Raw genomic sequence first — 17177 nt, 5'->3', positions numbered from 1 at the left:
TTTTCTGTGGATAAAAGCAAGAGGCCTTGCTGATTCACTAAATCTGAGATCTTGTCCCTCTTTCTAGCTACCGCCTGGACGGATGTCTCCCAGCCAGTTTGCACGGGTCCCTGGATTTGTTGGTAGTCCGCTTGCTGCCATGAATCCCAAGTTGCTGCAAGGGCGAGTAGGGCAGGTGCTTCCCCCAGCACCCGGCTTCCGTGCCTTCTTTAGTGCTGCGCCCCCTGCCGCTCCGCCGCCTCCGCCCCAGCACTCCCCTGGCCCAGGGCCGCACCTGCAAAACCTAAGGTGTGCAAACTAATGCCACTGTTGACCCATCAGTCGCCCAAGGCTCTTTGTCAGTGAGGCCTCCATGTCTGCAAGGGGTGTGTTTTGAGATGTTACTTGATAATCTGCTCATCAAACACAAAAATGTTTGACAGTCCCCAGGCATTCTTACGAATTAACATTTCACTAAAGGCACGTGCTTCCTGTGTAATTTGCATATTGTTAGTTAATCACCTCTTTTATTTCTTCTGACATTTCTTAGGTCTCACTTTATATCCATTTTACAAACACACAGGTGCACAAAGTGCTTATCACTTAACAAGAATTACCACATGCTAAGGACCAGAGATGTAGATGCTAAGTAGTCAGCTCATCTTGGTGCTAGCTAAGTTGCACATTTCTAATCTGGTTTTATAACGGGTTCAGGTTCCTGCTTCTAGTGAAATTGTATTTTATTACATGTCATAATCGTATCAGGATTCCTCAGAGAGAACCAATGAAATATATGTATACACACATATATGTATGTATGTATGCACATACATAAAACTTTATATAACAAAAAGATTTATTTTAAAGAATGAATAAAGCAGGCCAGCAAAGTGGAAATTCAGATAAGAGTTGAATTTGCAGTCTTGAGTCTGAAATTTGTAGGGCAGGCTGGCAGGTTAGAAACTCAGGCAGCATGTCTGTGTTTCAGGCTTGAGGCAGAATTCCTTCTGGTCTGGGAAATACCAGTTTTTGCTCTTAGTGCCTTCAACTGGTTGGGTGAAGCCCACCCACATTTTCAAAGGTCCTCTTTTTTCTTAATTCTTAATGACATCTACAAAATACCTAGACTAGTGTTTGACCAAACAACTGGGCACCATAGCCTATGGTCAAGTTTACATAAATTGACCATGACACATACATTTTCAATATGATTTCCCAAATAGTTGAAACTAAACTACATTAAATCTTAAATCTTAAAACTTAACTACATTAAATCTTTTACGAGACTTTTGTTTACAGTTAGGAAGAATAGTTCTCCTGTTCCACTGCTAATGCACTCAAATTTTATGATCCTCTTCTTAGGAGTTGAGAATTAATTAGTCTTTGTAGAGGACATGTAAAAATATATCAGTCTTTTCCTTCTGAAAGATCTCCTGAGAATAGACTTGAACATTCCCTTGAGTGCACTTGCGTGAAGTTATCCTATACTGACAACATTCTCTAAAACTTCAGATCACAGGACAGCAGAATTAAAAACCTTTCCCTTTTTTTCTCAGATCTCAGGCCCCAATGTTTAGACCAGACACAACTCACCTCCATCCACAGCACCGTCGGCTCTTGCATCAGAGACAGCAACAGAACAGAAAGTAAGTACTTGGGGCACCTGGGTGGCTCAGTCGTTAAATGTCTGCCTTCAGCTCAGGTCATGATCCCAGGGTCCTGGGATCGAGCTCCACATCGGGCTCCCTGCTCGGCGGGAAGCCTGCTTCTCCCTCTCCCACTCCACTTGCTTGTGTTCCCTCTCTCTCTGTCGCTCTCTCTGTCAAAGAAATAAAATCTTTAAAAAAAAAATTAAGTACTCATCCAGCTCCTTGGTGGTTTCTTAATTCAACTTTTAATTTTGACAGTGTAACAAGGTGCTACTAATTTAGTTTACTTTTTAAGTAAATTTAATTAGTATTAAGTTTATGTTACTGGTAAAGAAGATCATATATGCTGTCATTTTATGTTTTTGATACACTAGCTTTTAATTTTTTTTTTCATTTTTTGAGAGAGAGTGGGATGTGGGGGAGGGGAGAGAATCTGAAGCAGGCTCCACAGGACAAGCCCGACACGGGGTTAATCTCACAACCCTGAGATCATGACTTGAGCCGAAATCAAGAGTCAAACACTTAACCAACTGAGCCACCCAGGTGCCCTGATACACTAGGTTTAAATGACAAGACTTTTATCAACTGATTTCTAAGATTCTATAAATCTCTTTATCATACATCAGAAATATAATTTAGATCTGATTTTTTTTAAGTCATTTTATACTCCTTACCAAGTTTTTAACCATACTCTTAACTACCTTTGTTTATGATCTCAGCTCAGAGGTAACTTTGAAATATAATGGCTAGCCTTATATTTCAGTCTTAATATAAAGCCAACAGCCACTCTGTTTTTGCCTGTAACCTAATCTTTTTTTGCTTCTGATGGCACTTCCTAATCCCAGTATCATCAACAAATATAAATATGCATTTATATGTGTAGCCCTGCCTGTATATCAGGCCCTGTGGTAGGTTTTGGGGACTGAAAGAAGAACGAGATATGTCAAAGTCCTGCCTTCCTGGGGTTGACGTTCTGTAATCATTCATATACAGAAAATAAGAAAATTAAACATAACTTTGAGGTTTCTTTAACCTTCAATTTAAGGTTCTGTGTGTGTAATTCCTTCTTACTTTCAAAGAAGCTCTAGAATATTTTTTGGAGGGGAAAAATAGGCTCTTAAGACACAAAAAGTGCAAACCATAAAGGAAAAGATTAATACATTTGTGTAAAAATATGAAATTTCTAGTGCCTGAAGTTAACAGTATGGTTTTATGTATTTGAGAATTTATAAAGAGTGTGGTTGTCATTCATGTAAAGTGTTATTGCCACCAAAAAAAAACAATGGGAGATACAGAAACTCTAGTGAGTGTTGAATATATCTAGTATCTCATGTGTGGTGATGGTATAACGAGTGTTTGCGTGTCCGAACTTTTAAAATTGTACACATTAAATATGCACAGTTCTTTGTATGTCAGTTATACCTCAGTAAAGCTGATAAAAGTGTGCTCATATGTGGAATTTAAGAAACAAAACAAAAGAACAAAGGAAAAAGAGACAAAAACTCTTTTAACTATAGAAAACAAACAGATGGTGACCAGAGGGGAGGAGAGTGGGGGGTGGGTGAAATAGGTGATGGGATTAAGAGTACAGTAACATTTAAAACGATTGAAGCATTTTATTGTACATCTAAAACTCAAAAAAAAAAAAAAAAGATTTCAAGCTTGCTTATAGTCAGAAAAATACAGATTAAGATCATATAACAATTTTACATCATCAGATAAGTAAAATGGTCGTCATTGGCAAGAATATTGGTTAGCCTCAGCCTCTCTCAGCCTCTTGTGAGAGAATTTGGCAGTAAATAATAAGGTTGAAAACGTGGATACAGCACATGCTAGCAGTTCTTTTGGGTATATACTTGGGTATGCCATCAACACATAAATATGAAAAGCATAATGTTGAGTAAGAAGCAAGGAGCAGACTTACATCTCTGGTACCATTTATGTAAAAGTTAAAGGCACACAGAATAATACTGTATAATATTTAAAGATGGATACGTGAGTCATGAGTCTTAAAAACATTGCAGGGAGAGGCGCCTGAGTGGCTCAGTCGGTTAAGCATCCACCTCTTGGTTTCAGCTCAGGTCATGGTCTCCCAGTTGTGAGATCGAGCCCCACATCAGGCTCCACGCTCAGTGTGGAGTCTGCTTGAGTTTCTCTCTCTCTCCCTCTGCCCCTTCCCCCGCACACACATGTGTGCAGGAGCGCACTCTCTCTCAAAATCTTTTTTAAAAAAAAAAAACGTTTCAGGGGCGCCTGGGTGGCTCAGTCGTTAAGTGTCTGCCTTCGGCTCAGGTCATGATCCCAGGGTCCTGGGATCGAGCCCCACATCGGGCTCCCTGCTCAGTGGGGAGCCTGCTTCTCCCTCTCCCCCTGCTCCTGCTCTCTCTTGCTATCTCTGTCTCTCTCTCTCTCCAATAAATAAATAAAATCTTTTTTAAAAAATTAAATTAATGGGCGCCTGGGTGGCTCAGTCATTAAGCGTCTGCCTTCGGCTCAGGTCGTGATCCCAGGGTCCTGGGATCCAGCCCCGCATCGGGCTCCCTGCTCGGTGGGAAGCCTGCTTCTCCCTCTCCCACTCCCCCTGCTTGTGTTCCCTCTCTTGCTGTGTCTTTCTCTGTCAAATAAATAAATAAAATCTTTAAAAAAATTTTTTTTCCGGGCGCCTGGGTGGCTCAGATGGTTAAGCGTCTGCCTTCGGCTCAGGTCATGATCCCGGGGTCCTGGGATCGAGTCCCACATCGGGCTCCCGGCTCAGCGGGGAGCCTGCTTCTCCCTCTGACCCTCTCCCCTCTCATGCTGTTTCTCTCTCGCTCGCTCTCTAAAAAATAAATAAAATCTTTAAAAAAAAAAAAAAAGGAATTTTTTTTCAGGGGGAGTGCATACGAACTCCTCTGAGAAGGAAGGGAGGCAGGAAACCAGGATCCAGATGGGGTGCAACAGTATGTTGCTTTAATACTACTGTTTAAAACTCTGAGGCAAATGGAGGCAAATAAATTTTTTTTTTCCCACTAAGTCTGGGTGGTGGATAAATGAATGTTTTATGTGGGCTTTTCTCTATATTTGAAGTATTTCGTAATTTTTCAGCAAGTTAAAAAAAGTGTATAGATGGCGAGTCATACTGGCCTGTGTTCACACCTCTTTGGCCTCGGTTTATTGTCTTCAGTGGAGAACATAAAGCCACCTACCTCTTAGGGTTATTGTGGGGCTTAAACAGAAGTGCATGGGTGACAGTGCTCAACACGTGATGAGGCACTCACATCTCAGTTTTGTTTCTTTGTGTACGCATAGCTCTTCTCCGACGCTGCCATTAGATTCAATTCTTTTCCCTCCTTTGTTAACAAACGCAAAGTGGAATCTTTTTTAACTGGCCCGGCTTGTTCCTGAATTGGTACAAGGCCTAACGAGTGCCCTGACATGGAGCGAATGCGCCCCTGTGTCCGTGTGTGTTTTCAGTCAGCATCGCAGTCTCAATGGCGCCGGAGACAGAGGGAGTCACCGGAGCAGTCAGGACCATCTCCGCAAGGACCCCTATGCCAACCTCATGCTGCAGCGAGAGAAGGATTGGGTCTCTAAAATCCAGATGATGCAGCTGCAGAGCACTGATCCCTACCTGGACGATTTCTATTACCAGGTAGGTGGTCATCCAGTCCCTTACTCTGGTGAGCCACTCAGGGAAATATCGGTAGACTTAAATACTGACAGAATCTTCTTTTGAGGTGGTATTCAATTGGGTCAGAATTGACTAAGCAAATTCTGTCCTCTTCCGAAGCTGGAGAGCCTCTCACTATTCACTAGAAGGTTTCTGTACATGCCTTTTATTCCTTACACACACAGGCTCCCGGGCCAATGTTTTGAAATCTCTTTGGCATCAATAATCTCGTTCCCTCAGTTAAAAATATTGGCAGTCTAACTTTGAAGATATTTCCATTGAGGTTGGGCTTTTCCGTAGGCTGGGATTTTTTGAGAAGTAAATATCTGGCAGTCTAGCAAAAATTAAAGATCGATACATTTATAGAGTCCCAAGTTGTTGCTGCCACCAGTCTAATCATGTATGATAAAGAGCAGCCATACTCTGGGCTTGTGTTGCAACTGAAATCATCTTCACGTGGTAGAATTACTTTGAAAAACTGGAGAAACTGTCAGCTGCTGAAGAAGTACAAGGCGAAGGCCCGAAAAAGGAGCGCACCAAGCTCATTACCCCTCAGGTGGCCAAACTGGAGCACGCCTATAAGCCAGGTAAGGTCCTTATCCCTGGGCCCACAGTAAAAGAAATTCAATGAGCTGCCAATATGATAAATAGAACTGTATAGATGACTGGATATAGAGATGTTCAAAGCTCATTTATAAGGACTATTGTCCTTAAATGCAGAGACCTGCCTTTATTCCATGGAATGAGTGGTTTAGCAGATAGACTTATAGATCCTTTAGTGCTTGAGATTCCTTAACTTTTTGAAATGTGTTCTAATTTCTAGTATCCCTATAATAAAGGGGAAATACTTCAGATTTTTATTATCATTGCAACCACAAAATGGGAAAAGATAGATTTGGGTAAGAGATCACATTAGATACATAGGTTTTTGTACTGAACTGTTAGGCTGTGAAAGAATAGAGACTATAAAGGTCTTTGAAACTGCCTTGCCTGCATTGCTGAGTTATTTGTTGGAAATGTTTTGTCCTTGCAGTGCAGTTCGAGGGCTCTTTGGGAAAGCTTACTGTTTCTAGTGTGAATAACCCCCGAAAAATGATCGATGCCGTGGTGACATCGCGGAGTGAGGATGATGTAAGTGTCAGCAGAATTGTGTGTTTAAGAAACTCTGGGGGACGCCTGGGTGGCTCAGTTGGTTGGGCGTCCGCCTTCAGCTCGGGTCGTGATCCCAGGGTCCTGGGATCGAGTCCCGCATCAGGCTCCCTGCTCCGCGGGGAGCCTGCTTCTCCCTCTGCCTCTGTCTCTCATGAATAAATAAATAAAATCTTAAAAAAAAAAAAAAAAAAAAGAAACTCTGGGTCGTCACTGCTGCCTGGGGGTCATTGTGGGAGGGAATCAGACACAACGGAGTTGTGTGTGGTCGAACTCGGAGCTCCTCCCGGCGTGTCTTGGTGTTCTGGTTTCCTGCAGGTGGGCTGAGGTGCTAACACCTTCCACTCCAAGGCAGCCAGGCTAGACTTGGGGTGGCAAGAGTCTTTAAACTGCGTAACTGGCTGCAAACAGCATTGGTTGTTTATTCCAGTTTCAGAAATTACCGTTTTTCTATGTGTTTTAAGATTTTCCTGTGATTATCTGCATCTTTACTGCATTCTATAACTACCTTTTGCCTGTCTGTAAATTCAGTTCAGTAGTCTGTGTGGGTTAGTTCAGTCTGTTCTATGACCTTTGTCCAGTTAGCGTTGTTTTAGATTATTAACTTTTTTTTTTTTTAAGATTTTATTTCTTTATTTGAGAGAGAATGAAAGAGAAGAGAGCATGAGAGGGGGGAGGATCAGAGGGAGAAGCAGACTCCCTGCTGAGCAGGGAGCCCAATGCAGGACTTGATCCAGGGACTCCAGGATCATGACCTGAGCCGAAGGCCGTCGCTTAACCAACTGAGCCACCCAGGCGCCCAAGATTATTAACTTACAAAGAGTTAAGATTCTTTTACAGTATTGTTACAAATGGAACTACATATGCACGCTTAGAAAATTATTTTTAACAGAGGCAAAGAATTCACACTGAATAGTCTTTTCTTTTTTTTAGGAGACAAAAGAAAAGCAGGTTCGGGACAAGAGACGAAAAACCCTTGTCATCATTGAAAAAGTAAGTTTTAGAATTTCTTGCTGTAGTTAGTTGCAAATAAGGAACTGTCACATGTATGTGTATGCAAGAAGTGGAAAAGTAAGCAGTCAGTGTTCTGCGATTTTAATTAATGAATATATTCTTCCTGCATGCCTGCTGTATATCAGAGCGCACTAGAAAAGAATGTGCTGTGCCTCACCTATGACCCCGTGGAGAGAACACTGCAGTTACAGTGTCCTGGGTCTTTGTCCAAGCTTGTTCAGTTAACTGCTAAGTGCTTGGGAGCAGGTCACCTTTCTAAGAAAATGAGAGTAAAAATTACATTGTTCCACCTGTGAATTAATTGAGTTAATTAAGTCAGTTCACAGGTATTCACTGGATAGCCCCTTGGAAGCTAGGCACTGTGCTGGGTACTAAGAAAAATTTGGTACTCTGTAGGCGATTCATTTGTAAAGTGTAAATACCATGTAGCAAAGCCATAGGCGTAGCAAGGAAGAGCACGGAGTGTGGAACCAGGCTGCAAATCACGTCTTCTCCATTTCTGAGTCTGTGACTTGAGGCAGGCTACTTAAAGTTTCTGTGCTGTCCTCATTTTCTTCATCTGCAACAGTGGAGATGATAATATAGTCTCTTTCTGACTGGGTCATGGAGAGTGTCTGGTGAATGAGTACATGCAGAGTGCCTTGAACAGTGCCTGGCACCCGGGAGTAAAATTATTGCTGTGTTTATAAATAGAACGCATCACTTGAAGCAATGATACAGATCATGTATGTTAACAGTGCTATTCTTGCTGCTGGAAAGTTTGCAAAGGATGTAATCATTCACTGTCATCTCCTGGGTTAGTGGTCAGGAGGGACAACAAACGGAGGAATTCTTTAAGTTCTTTCACTATGTTTTTCTGGATTCAGAAGAGCACTTTTTTCCTCTCAGTCTTACTACAATTCGTTTTCGCTCTTTTGTCTTTACCTGGTGGTCTTAAACTGTGAAATTGTTTATCAAATACTCTGATCCTGACCTAGCATGCTGTGGCCTGCTTTGTGTCTCACTTAGACGTATAGTTTACTCCTGGATGTGGAGGATTATGAAAGGCGGTATCTCCTAAGTCTAGAAGAAGAGCGACCTGCCCTGGCGGATGAAAGAAAGCACAAAATTTGTAGCATGTATGACAACTTAAGGGGGAAATTGCCTGGACAAGAGAGGTAAGAATTGTACACTTGGAGGGACACGTGAGACCAGCTGGACTCCTTACTCGGCTGACCTGAGCTTTCCACATTTCTGTCTTTGGGATATCTTCCTTACCATCTGAGGAAGCTCAGAGTCTATCCTTCCGGCCTAACTCAAATGCTGCATCATATAAAGCATTTCATAATCCTTCCCAGCCAGGAAAAAAATCTCTTTATTCTGGATTCATTTATTCGACACCTACCTATTCACTATCTGCTAGGAACTATGCTGGGTACTGGAGACACAGTGGGGAACATGATTTGGTTTCTGTGTTTGAGCCTATAGATTGTACTTGCTTTATGCTTTATTCTAGCATGTTCAACCTTGGAATCTTCATGTAGTCTTTTCTACTAAGATGGAAAGCATAGATATTTATACTTTCTTGGGATTTCCATAGAATACTCATACGCTATGGCAGCCAATCAGTCTTCCAGTGAGGACTAAGCTCCTTAATGTATCTTTTTATCTATATCTGTCATCTCTTCCACCCAGGATCTTGCTGACAGTAAATGTTCTATAAACCCCAAGTGTTGGGGCGCCTGGGTGGCTCAGTCATTAAGCGTCTGCCTTCGGCTCAGGTCATGATCCCAGGGTTCTGGGATCGAGCCCCGCATCGGGCTCCCTGCTCAGCAGGAAGCCTGCTTCTCCCTCTCTCACTCCCTCTGCTTGCGTTTCTTCTCTCACTCTCTCTCTCTTTCTGTCAAATAAAATAAATAAAAAAATCTTAAAAAAAATAAAGTAAAATAAACCTCAAGTATTTATTTGATGAATACAAGAGGACTCTGTCCTGAAAACTCCCTTTCCTTTGCCCTTTCAAGAGAATTGGGGATTCTTCTAAGCCAGGACACTCACAAACCAGAACATAAAAATAAACCCCTTCTTTTTAACACACCTTTTCTGGAGTCAGGTTGACAGGCAACTGGTTGAATAAATGTGGGCTTGTCCATAGTTGGGAATGTTATGGGGCCATCAAATCGACGTAGTTAAAGTGTATCTATTGAGGTGGAAAATTGTCACAAGAAGTTGTTGGGTGAAGAAAGCCAAGTAACAAAGCCGTATGGATTCTCTGGACTCTTTTTTTTTTAATTTTCTTTAATGAAAAAATATACAGCACAAAGGTTCTTAAAAATGGTATAGTAGGGGCGCCTGGGTGGCTCAGTAGGTTAAGCGTCTGCCTTCAGCTCAGGTCAGGATCCCAGGGTCCTGGGATCGAGTCCCTCATCAGGCTCCCTGCTCAGTGGGGAGCCTGCTTCTCCCTCTCCCTCTGCCGCTCCCCCTGCTGTGCTCTCTTGCTCGCTCTCTGTCAAATAAATTTAAAAAAAAATAACAATATAAAGTTAATTCTGAAATGATTGTTTTTATATCCTTTTTGCTTATGTATGTTTTCGGATTTTGCTGTATCAACCATGTTATTTGTCTAGTTACATAAAACTTAAAGGAAATGAACACCTGTAGTTTGAACAAGTCTGTTTAACATACGTTTGTGAAAGGACGATTTTCTACATTTGCAAAACTTGAAAAATGACTTGTTATTATTTGGTTGAGAGTTGGAGAAGTAATTCCCACTATTTTGTAGCAAAGGTCCTCGTAGCGTGAAAATGAGCACAGCAAGTTCATTCAGTAACATGTAAGAGGAGATAAAGGATGTGTTAAATTGTTCTTGCTGACCTAAGTGAGTATTTCCTTCCCCTGCAGGCCAAGTGATGACCACTTTGTACAGATCATGTGTATCCGAAAAGGGAAGAGAATGGTTGCCCGTATTCTTCCTTTCCTCTCCACAGAGCAAGCAGCTGACATTCTCATGACAACAGCCAGGAATCTCCCTTTTCTTATCAAGAAGGATGCACAAGATGAGGTGATCCCCCATGTGGGACTTCTTTCCTTTGGGTCTTCATAGTTGATAAGGTTTCTAGAATCCAAATTTCTTATCTTCCCCTCTTCCTATTTATGTTGTCTTGTCTAACCTTCAGTAGTAGTATTGATTATTTAAAGCAAAAGTCTACTCCAGGACTATACTTTTAATCCCATTTTTGGTCCAACAGACCAAGTTCCTAAACTGAGGAATGCAATAATCGCATCGTATTTGACATAGTCGTGAAGCTGTGTTGTGTATCAGAATTTCTTGGGCAGCAGATAATTCAGCCCTACTCCAAACATGTTGAATCAGAATTTACAGAGGAAAGGCCAGGGCTTCTGTATCTCTAACAGAATCCAGCTGAATCTGATGCTCACGAAAATTTACAAACATATGGTCTTGGTTACTTTGCTGGATATAAAGTATCACGCACTGGACTATTGTCAGGAGCTTAACATTCAGCTGCAGACTCCGTTGATTGGTGTCACAGAGGAATCAAGCCAGTGCCCGCTGTGCTCGTAAATAACGTTTATCATGATGTAAACTAGGCTGGACTTAGCAACCTGATTTTCAAGTTTATAAGTAAACTTTTGGTAAGACCTGCTCTCTACTTATCCTCACAGTTGAAAAATTAGCACTATTTAGAATCATTTTAGAAGTTCAGAGCAAGAAATTGTTAAGGGTAGGGCAGTTATTACTAAGTGTGAGGTTCAGAATGTTAGAACTTATGAGAGTGAGCCTCTCACATTAGATGATGCTTGATCAATAACCAGCTGGTGATGATCCACAGAAAACATGATGCCAGGATACCTTGTTAAGTGGTATGGCATGAAAGAGTTGAAAATTAACTCCTTCTGAAATCATAATGAGTTGAAAAAGTCCTTAAAATTGTAGCACGTGCAGAAGAAATTAATGCAAAGTTGAGGCGTTATCATCAGGAAAAGTGAAGTGGGATGAGACAAATACGTTTTTTAAAGATTTTAAGAAGGAAAAATGGGTTGGAGGAAAGTTTAAGGAGTTGAGGTTTATCCTAGAAAACGGAAGCCAGACAAAAAGCAGCAACTCCCTTACAGCATATAGATTGTTGTAGGCCATGGGGTGGACACTCAAAGTCCTAGAGGAACTCATCAGTGGAAACAAGTTTGGGAGAGCTTTATTCATTCAGTAAATATTTATTTATTCAGTAAATATTTATTAAATATTTATTACACGTCTACGTACCAGGCACTATTTTAGGTCTTAGAAATACATCGCACAGAGCTAGGAACTAGGAATTCAGAGATGCTTGCCTTAGTGGAGGTGTCTGCTAGTGAGGAAAATTTGGTTAATTATAGGGGCAGAGTTTATACCTCCTTGTGTTAAAGAGTAATAGACCACATCTCTGAATACCATTTCTTGAAGCAATAACTAGTTGCAGGTCTGAGGCATAAAATATACAAGGTAATCGTGGACTATCTTGTGCCAGAAAGTAAGGAAGCTAAAAGATTACTAGGGTGTCCCACGTGAAAGATGCACAGACAAAGCTGAAGGGGCTCCTGTTGGCCAAAAATGGGATAATTTGCATCAGAAAGAAAAATTACAGAAGTGGATTGAAATATATCAAATATTTTTAATTTAATGAGTTCACAGTGATACCAAAAAATATATTAATCACCTTCCGAGATTGCTAGGCCATCAACTCATAATTACTCTGAAAATGGGTAAATAAGGAAAAGACTCAAAACATTTATCCTGCCTTTTGATTACAACCAAATATCATGGTAACCAGAAAGTTGATAATAGAATGTTCTTCCTAGAAGAATTTCAGCTAAGGGGCGCCTGGATGGCTCAGTCGTTAAGCATCTGCCTTCAGCTCAAGTCCTGATCCCAGGGTCCTGGGATCGAGCCCCACATCGGGCTCCCTGCTCGGCGGGAGACCTGCTTCTCCCTCTCCCACTCCCCCTGCGTGTGTTCCCTCTCTCGCCGTGTCTCTCTCTGTCAAATAAATAAAATCTTAAAAAAAAAATTTTTTTTTCAGCTAATAAATGCAAAAGAAATGATAAAATTAGAAAATCTCCAATTTACAGTCCCTAATGGAAAAGCAATCAGTCAGTCTGGACAGCAATCCTTACTGGTGCAAAAAGCATTGGGTAAAAGGTGGATGGGGAAATTTATGGTGGTTGGGGCAGCAAACAAGTGATCACTGTCTCAGAGGGGGACAACCAGACACCATGTGCTTCTTGACATGATGCAGGAAAAAGCACACAGCTCTATCCATGAAGTTTTCTTACCCTTGCCTTCCCCCGATGAACTTAAATCTTACCAGACCTCCATTCTAACCATCAGTTTTTATTGGAAAGACAGAGGATAGTAGAACCTGTTAAGTGACAGCACAGAGGTGCAGTTAGCCAAATCCAAACCGTAGGACATCGTCATCAACTAAATAGCATGAGAAAAGAAGATGGGCAGTGGGCAAAGGACTAATTCACAGATTTTAAAAGCCTTACCAGCCAGATGCAATGTGTGGGTCCCATTGGAATCATGATTAGAATAAGTCAATTGCTAAAAGATGTTTTTGAGACAACTAGAGAAATTTGAATTTGGAGGAGATATTAGGTGAGATTGAGGAATGGCTGTTAATTTTGTTAGGTGCAAGAATACTGTGAGAGATTTTGTTAGAGATGCAAGCTGAAGTATTTATGGATGAAAGGATAGGATATATAGGAGGGACATAGATTTAATAAGATTGGTAGAATGTTGATTTAATTATTGAGGCTGGGTGATGGGTACACAGACTTCATTATACTCTTTATACTTTTCTGTATGATTAAAATGCTTTTGTTGTTAAAGCTTTGTTTATTTAGAGTAGTAGATGCCTAAAAGTCTACTTTCCATCTTTGAATGCCATCTGAAGTAAAATCAGCTATCATTTTTTATACCATGGGCACTGAGTGCTGGAAGCACCCTTGATTTCCTTTCCTGTGTTAGAACCTAGTTACATTAGTAGCACTGTATTTTAACTTTCCAGTCTGGGCCTCATGGCTAAAAGGCCTGAATGACTTGCAGGCCAGAATTCAACAGCCTTGGATTCTGGTTCTCACTACTAGCTGTGGAACTCTGAATACTGAGCTTCTGCTCGCTTAGCTTGTCTAATAATCTGTAAAGTCTATCATTTCTCAGCTTCCTCATGGAGCTTGTATAAAGATCAGACAAGATCCAGTTAAGTCTGGGGGCGCCTGGGTGGCTCAGTCATTAATTAAGTGTCTGCCTTCGGCTCAGGTCGTGGTCCCAGGGTCCTGGGATTGAGCCCCACATCAGGCTCCCTGCTCAGTGGGAAGCCTGCTTCTCTCTCTCCCACTCCCCCTGTTTGTGTTCCCTCTCTTGCTGTGTCTCTGTCAAATAAATAAAATCTTTAAAAAAAAAAAAAGATCCAGTTAGGTCTAAAAATACTTCTGGGTAGTTCCGCAGCACTCAGGATTTACCTGTCTCAGAGTCCTTCTCATGGTATATCGAAATTGCCACTTTACTCATGACTCCCCACTCAACTTTAGATTCCTGCAGGTCTGACCTGTTTACCATTTCATTGTAGCCCACAGTGCCTGACACACTGTAGGTGTTGAAATATTTGTGGGATGAATTCAGAGATGATATTTTATTGTGAATCTTGCTGTCTATTTGAGAAGTGATTTTACACCCTTGGTTCACACAAGTCATGTTTCCTGTGCAAATTGAGCTTTAAAAGTTCTCAGTAGACACCTCAGAACCAACCCATTGTTGAGACTGTAGTAGTACGTGCTGGACTTGTCAGCCCTTCGTGTTAAATCTTGCCTGAGGCCATTTGAGTGTGCAGCTGAGCATCCTCCTGTCCATGCCCACTGATGCAGGCTGACTGAAGTCACAGTTGCCAGGATGTAATGCTTTTCTCTGTTTTTTGTAGGTGCTGCCATGCTTACTGAGTCCCTTCTCTCTGCTCCTCTATCACCTTCCATCAGTGACTGTCACCAGCCTTCTGCAACAGCTCATGAACCTACCTCAGAGCACAGCTGCACCAGCACCCTCCAACCCTCACCTCGCTGCTGTGCTCCAGAACAAGGTGCTCGCACCCTCTTAGGTCCCTGAACTTGGCCAGCTGTCTAGATTTGAGTTACAGATACAAACATTGGCTGATGTGGCAACTTTCAGGGGCGCCCGGGGGGCTCAGTGGGTGAAGCGTCTAACTCTTGATTTCTGCTCAGGTCAGGATCTCAGGGTCATGAGATCGAGCCCCACATCAGGCTCTGCGCTCAGTGCGCGGTCTACTTAAGTTTCTCTCTCCCTCGGCCCCTCCCTCCCCATGTGCGTGTGTGCCCATGTGAGGCCTCTCTGTCTCTAAAATAAAAAAACATTTTTTTAAAAAGGCATCTTTCAGCCAGGATTTATGTTAAGCTTCTAGTGTCAGAGGCTAGAAATAAGTGGTTTCCACAAAACGGGATTTTCTGTCTCTCAGTGGAATAGTTCTGGCATCCGGTCCACATCGTCGTCAGGGCTGTAGGCTCCTTCGGCCTGCCTTCTCTGCAGCCTTAGCGGTGGCTGCCACACTCATGGCCTCTCAGGCTCCACTCCATCGGGAAGAGAGGTGCTTGCAGAGCGGCCAAAAGGTGCGGATTTGCTGTCTGCCTTGCTGGGGCCTTTTCCAAGAGTTGTAACCAACAACTTCTACTTAATCTCAGTGGCCAGGTTTTCCTCACATGCCACACATCACTGCTGAGAAGGCTGGAAAACATCTTTGAGTTCACACCATTGTAGTCTGAGATAAAATCCAAGTTCTGACGTGAGGAAGAAAACAGGTAGTCCTCACTCTTGCTCGTAAGACTGTAAATAGGAGAACATCCCATTCCATGTTTCATCTACATCAGGTTGACGATCCAGAGACTCGCAGCGGACGCGTAACATAGAAGAGAGAACATGAGCTTTCAGAGCAGCTTTCCATTCCTTGCCTGCCAGTCTCTAGATTTGTGACGGTGAACACGTTATTTCACTTTGTTGAGCCACTTGCCTGACCTGTAAGGGGAGGTGACGGGCGATTTCAGAGCTGTCCTGTTATTCAGATGAGCCCACCGCTGTGACAGTTCAGTGTAATGCCCTTCCTCAGTGGGCACATGTGCGAGCACAGTGAAAAAGTCAAGGCCCCTTCCCCCCTGGCACCTGAAAACCTGCCAAAGCAGGACTCAAGGGCGGTTGAGAGCTGACAGAGCTGGGGTTCTGGAGTGACAGGCTGTGGGCCTTCTGTGTTACTTGGGCTTTGAATTTAGTGTTGATAAATAGAAAACCACGAGGTCAGATGAGAGATTGTATGTGTAGCCCAGTGTTGTTTTTTCTGATAGTGACACGAGGGTTCTCCTCTGTGAGTTGAACTCAGAAACACGGATTCCCTTCATATCCACTGTCGCTGTGATTCATACATTTCATCTCGTGCTGCTTGTCCTTATTTGTATTCTGTTCTGTGCCCCTTTAGACCACATGTTTCCTGCTGGTACTGCCCACTGAATAAAACAAATCTTTAATTTCTAAAGCAGGTTGCTTAAATTTTAATAGTCTTAGTAAGAGTATTAAATCTGTGTATCCCTTCTCTGCTTTGGATATCTTATCTCAACCTTTATATGTCCACTAGGGGTGTGTCCTTTGTTAAGAAAACTTTTTCAGGAGATTCAAGGAAGTCTCTTCATATGCTGATCATTTCAGTGATCTTTCTTTGTACGTTTTCCCACCGGTCTTCACATCTTTGTTCTTAATTCAAAATATCAATCTACTTAATGTTTTTTCTTACTTTTTCTGTGACCTTTAATTTTCTGATCAAAGTTTGTCTTTGACTTTTTTTTAATCCATTTCTGTTTTAGTAAATACAAGTAAAACTAAACCCCACCTTATCTGTGACAGGGAAGAAATTATCTTTTCTTCTCACTTTGGGGTGGGGGAGCAGAGAGGACGCTTGGCCCTGGGCTTCCCCTTTTCGTTGGTGATGCTGTTGCTGCCTGCCTGAGCAAAGCCAGGAGAAAGGCCCAGCCCCCAGCTCATGGTCGCCGGATGTTTGCCGTCGGCAGAACGAACCGGCGGGCTCATTGTGATCTAGTGCTGGGATCCCCTCAGCGGTGCTGGGGAGCGGGTGCAGAGGTGAGTTGGAATCCCTCTGTCTCCTCTTGTAGTTTGGCCTGTCACTGCTCCTCGTCGTCCTGAGCCGTGGGGAAGACCTACAGAGTTCAGACCCTGCTACAGAATCAACACAGAACAACCAGTGGTCAGTCCGGGCTGTGTTTCTTCTTTCACGTTCTTTTAGATCATTGTTTATTCTTTTTCTCATATTGTTCTTATGTGTTGTTAACGGTTTTTCTTTCAGGACGGAGGTGATGTTCATGGCAACCCGAGAACTTCTGCGGATTCCCCAAGCAGCCCTGGCCAAGCCAATCTCTATACCCACAAACCTGGTGTCCCTCTTTTCTCGCTATGTTGACCGACAGAAACTGAACTTGCTGGAGACAAAGCTGCAGTAAGTCTGAAACAGGAGAGTTCCACATCTTACTAAAGTTGGCACTTTAGACGTTACGGTGAGGAGATCAGGGGCATAAAACTGAATTTAGTGGAAGACATTAAGGACTTGTCTCAAGTACGTGAGTATCTACTAGATAGAAGGTGCTGAGCGGGCTACAGAAGCACCCTGAGTTCAGGAAGGAAGGGTAGAGATATT

The 17177-nt window shown here is 42.5% G+C and overlaps 1 protein-coding gene across 1 annotated transcript in view; it reads left to right on the top strand.

Moving 5' to 3' along the window:
• PATL1 (PAT1 homolog 1, processing body mRNA decay factor) overlaps positions 1-17177 on the top strand; it is a 32087-nt gene that overhangs the window by 12531 nt on the left and 2379 nt on the right. The window contains exons 8-18 of the mRNA XM_035012930.1: positions 68-288; positions 1536-1625; positions 5082-5259; positions 5741-5864; positions 6311-6408; positions 7360-7419; positions 8449-8597; positions 10318-10477; positions 14394-14549; positions 16639-16730; positions 16830-16979. Of these exons, the coding sequence (XP_034868821.1) occupies positions 68-288; positions 1536-1625; positions 5082-5259; positions 5741-5864; positions 6311-6408; positions 7360-7419; positions 8449-8597; positions 10318-10477; positions 14394-14549; positions 16639-16730; positions 16830-16979 (1478 nt within the window). The remainder of the gene's footprint in view (positions 1-67; positions 289-1535; positions 1626-5081; positions 5260-5740; positions 5865-6310; positions 6409-7359; positions 7420-8448; positions 8598-10317; positions 10478-14393; positions 14550-16638; positions 16731-16829; positions 16980-17177) is intronic.

The sequence above is a fragment of the Mirounga leonina genome, unplaced genomic scaffold (assembly GCF_011800145.1).
Source record: "Mirounga leonina isolate KUSES-001 unplaced genomic scaffold, KU_Mleo_1.0 Mir_166, whole genome shotgun sequence".
NCBI classification, from domain to species: Eukaryota; Metazoa; Chordata; class Mammalia; order Carnivora; family Phocidae; genus Mirounga; species Mirounga leonina.
The sequence above is the reverse complement of the archived record's forward strand: the minus strand, read 5'-3'. Positions and strand labels throughout refer to the sequence as shown.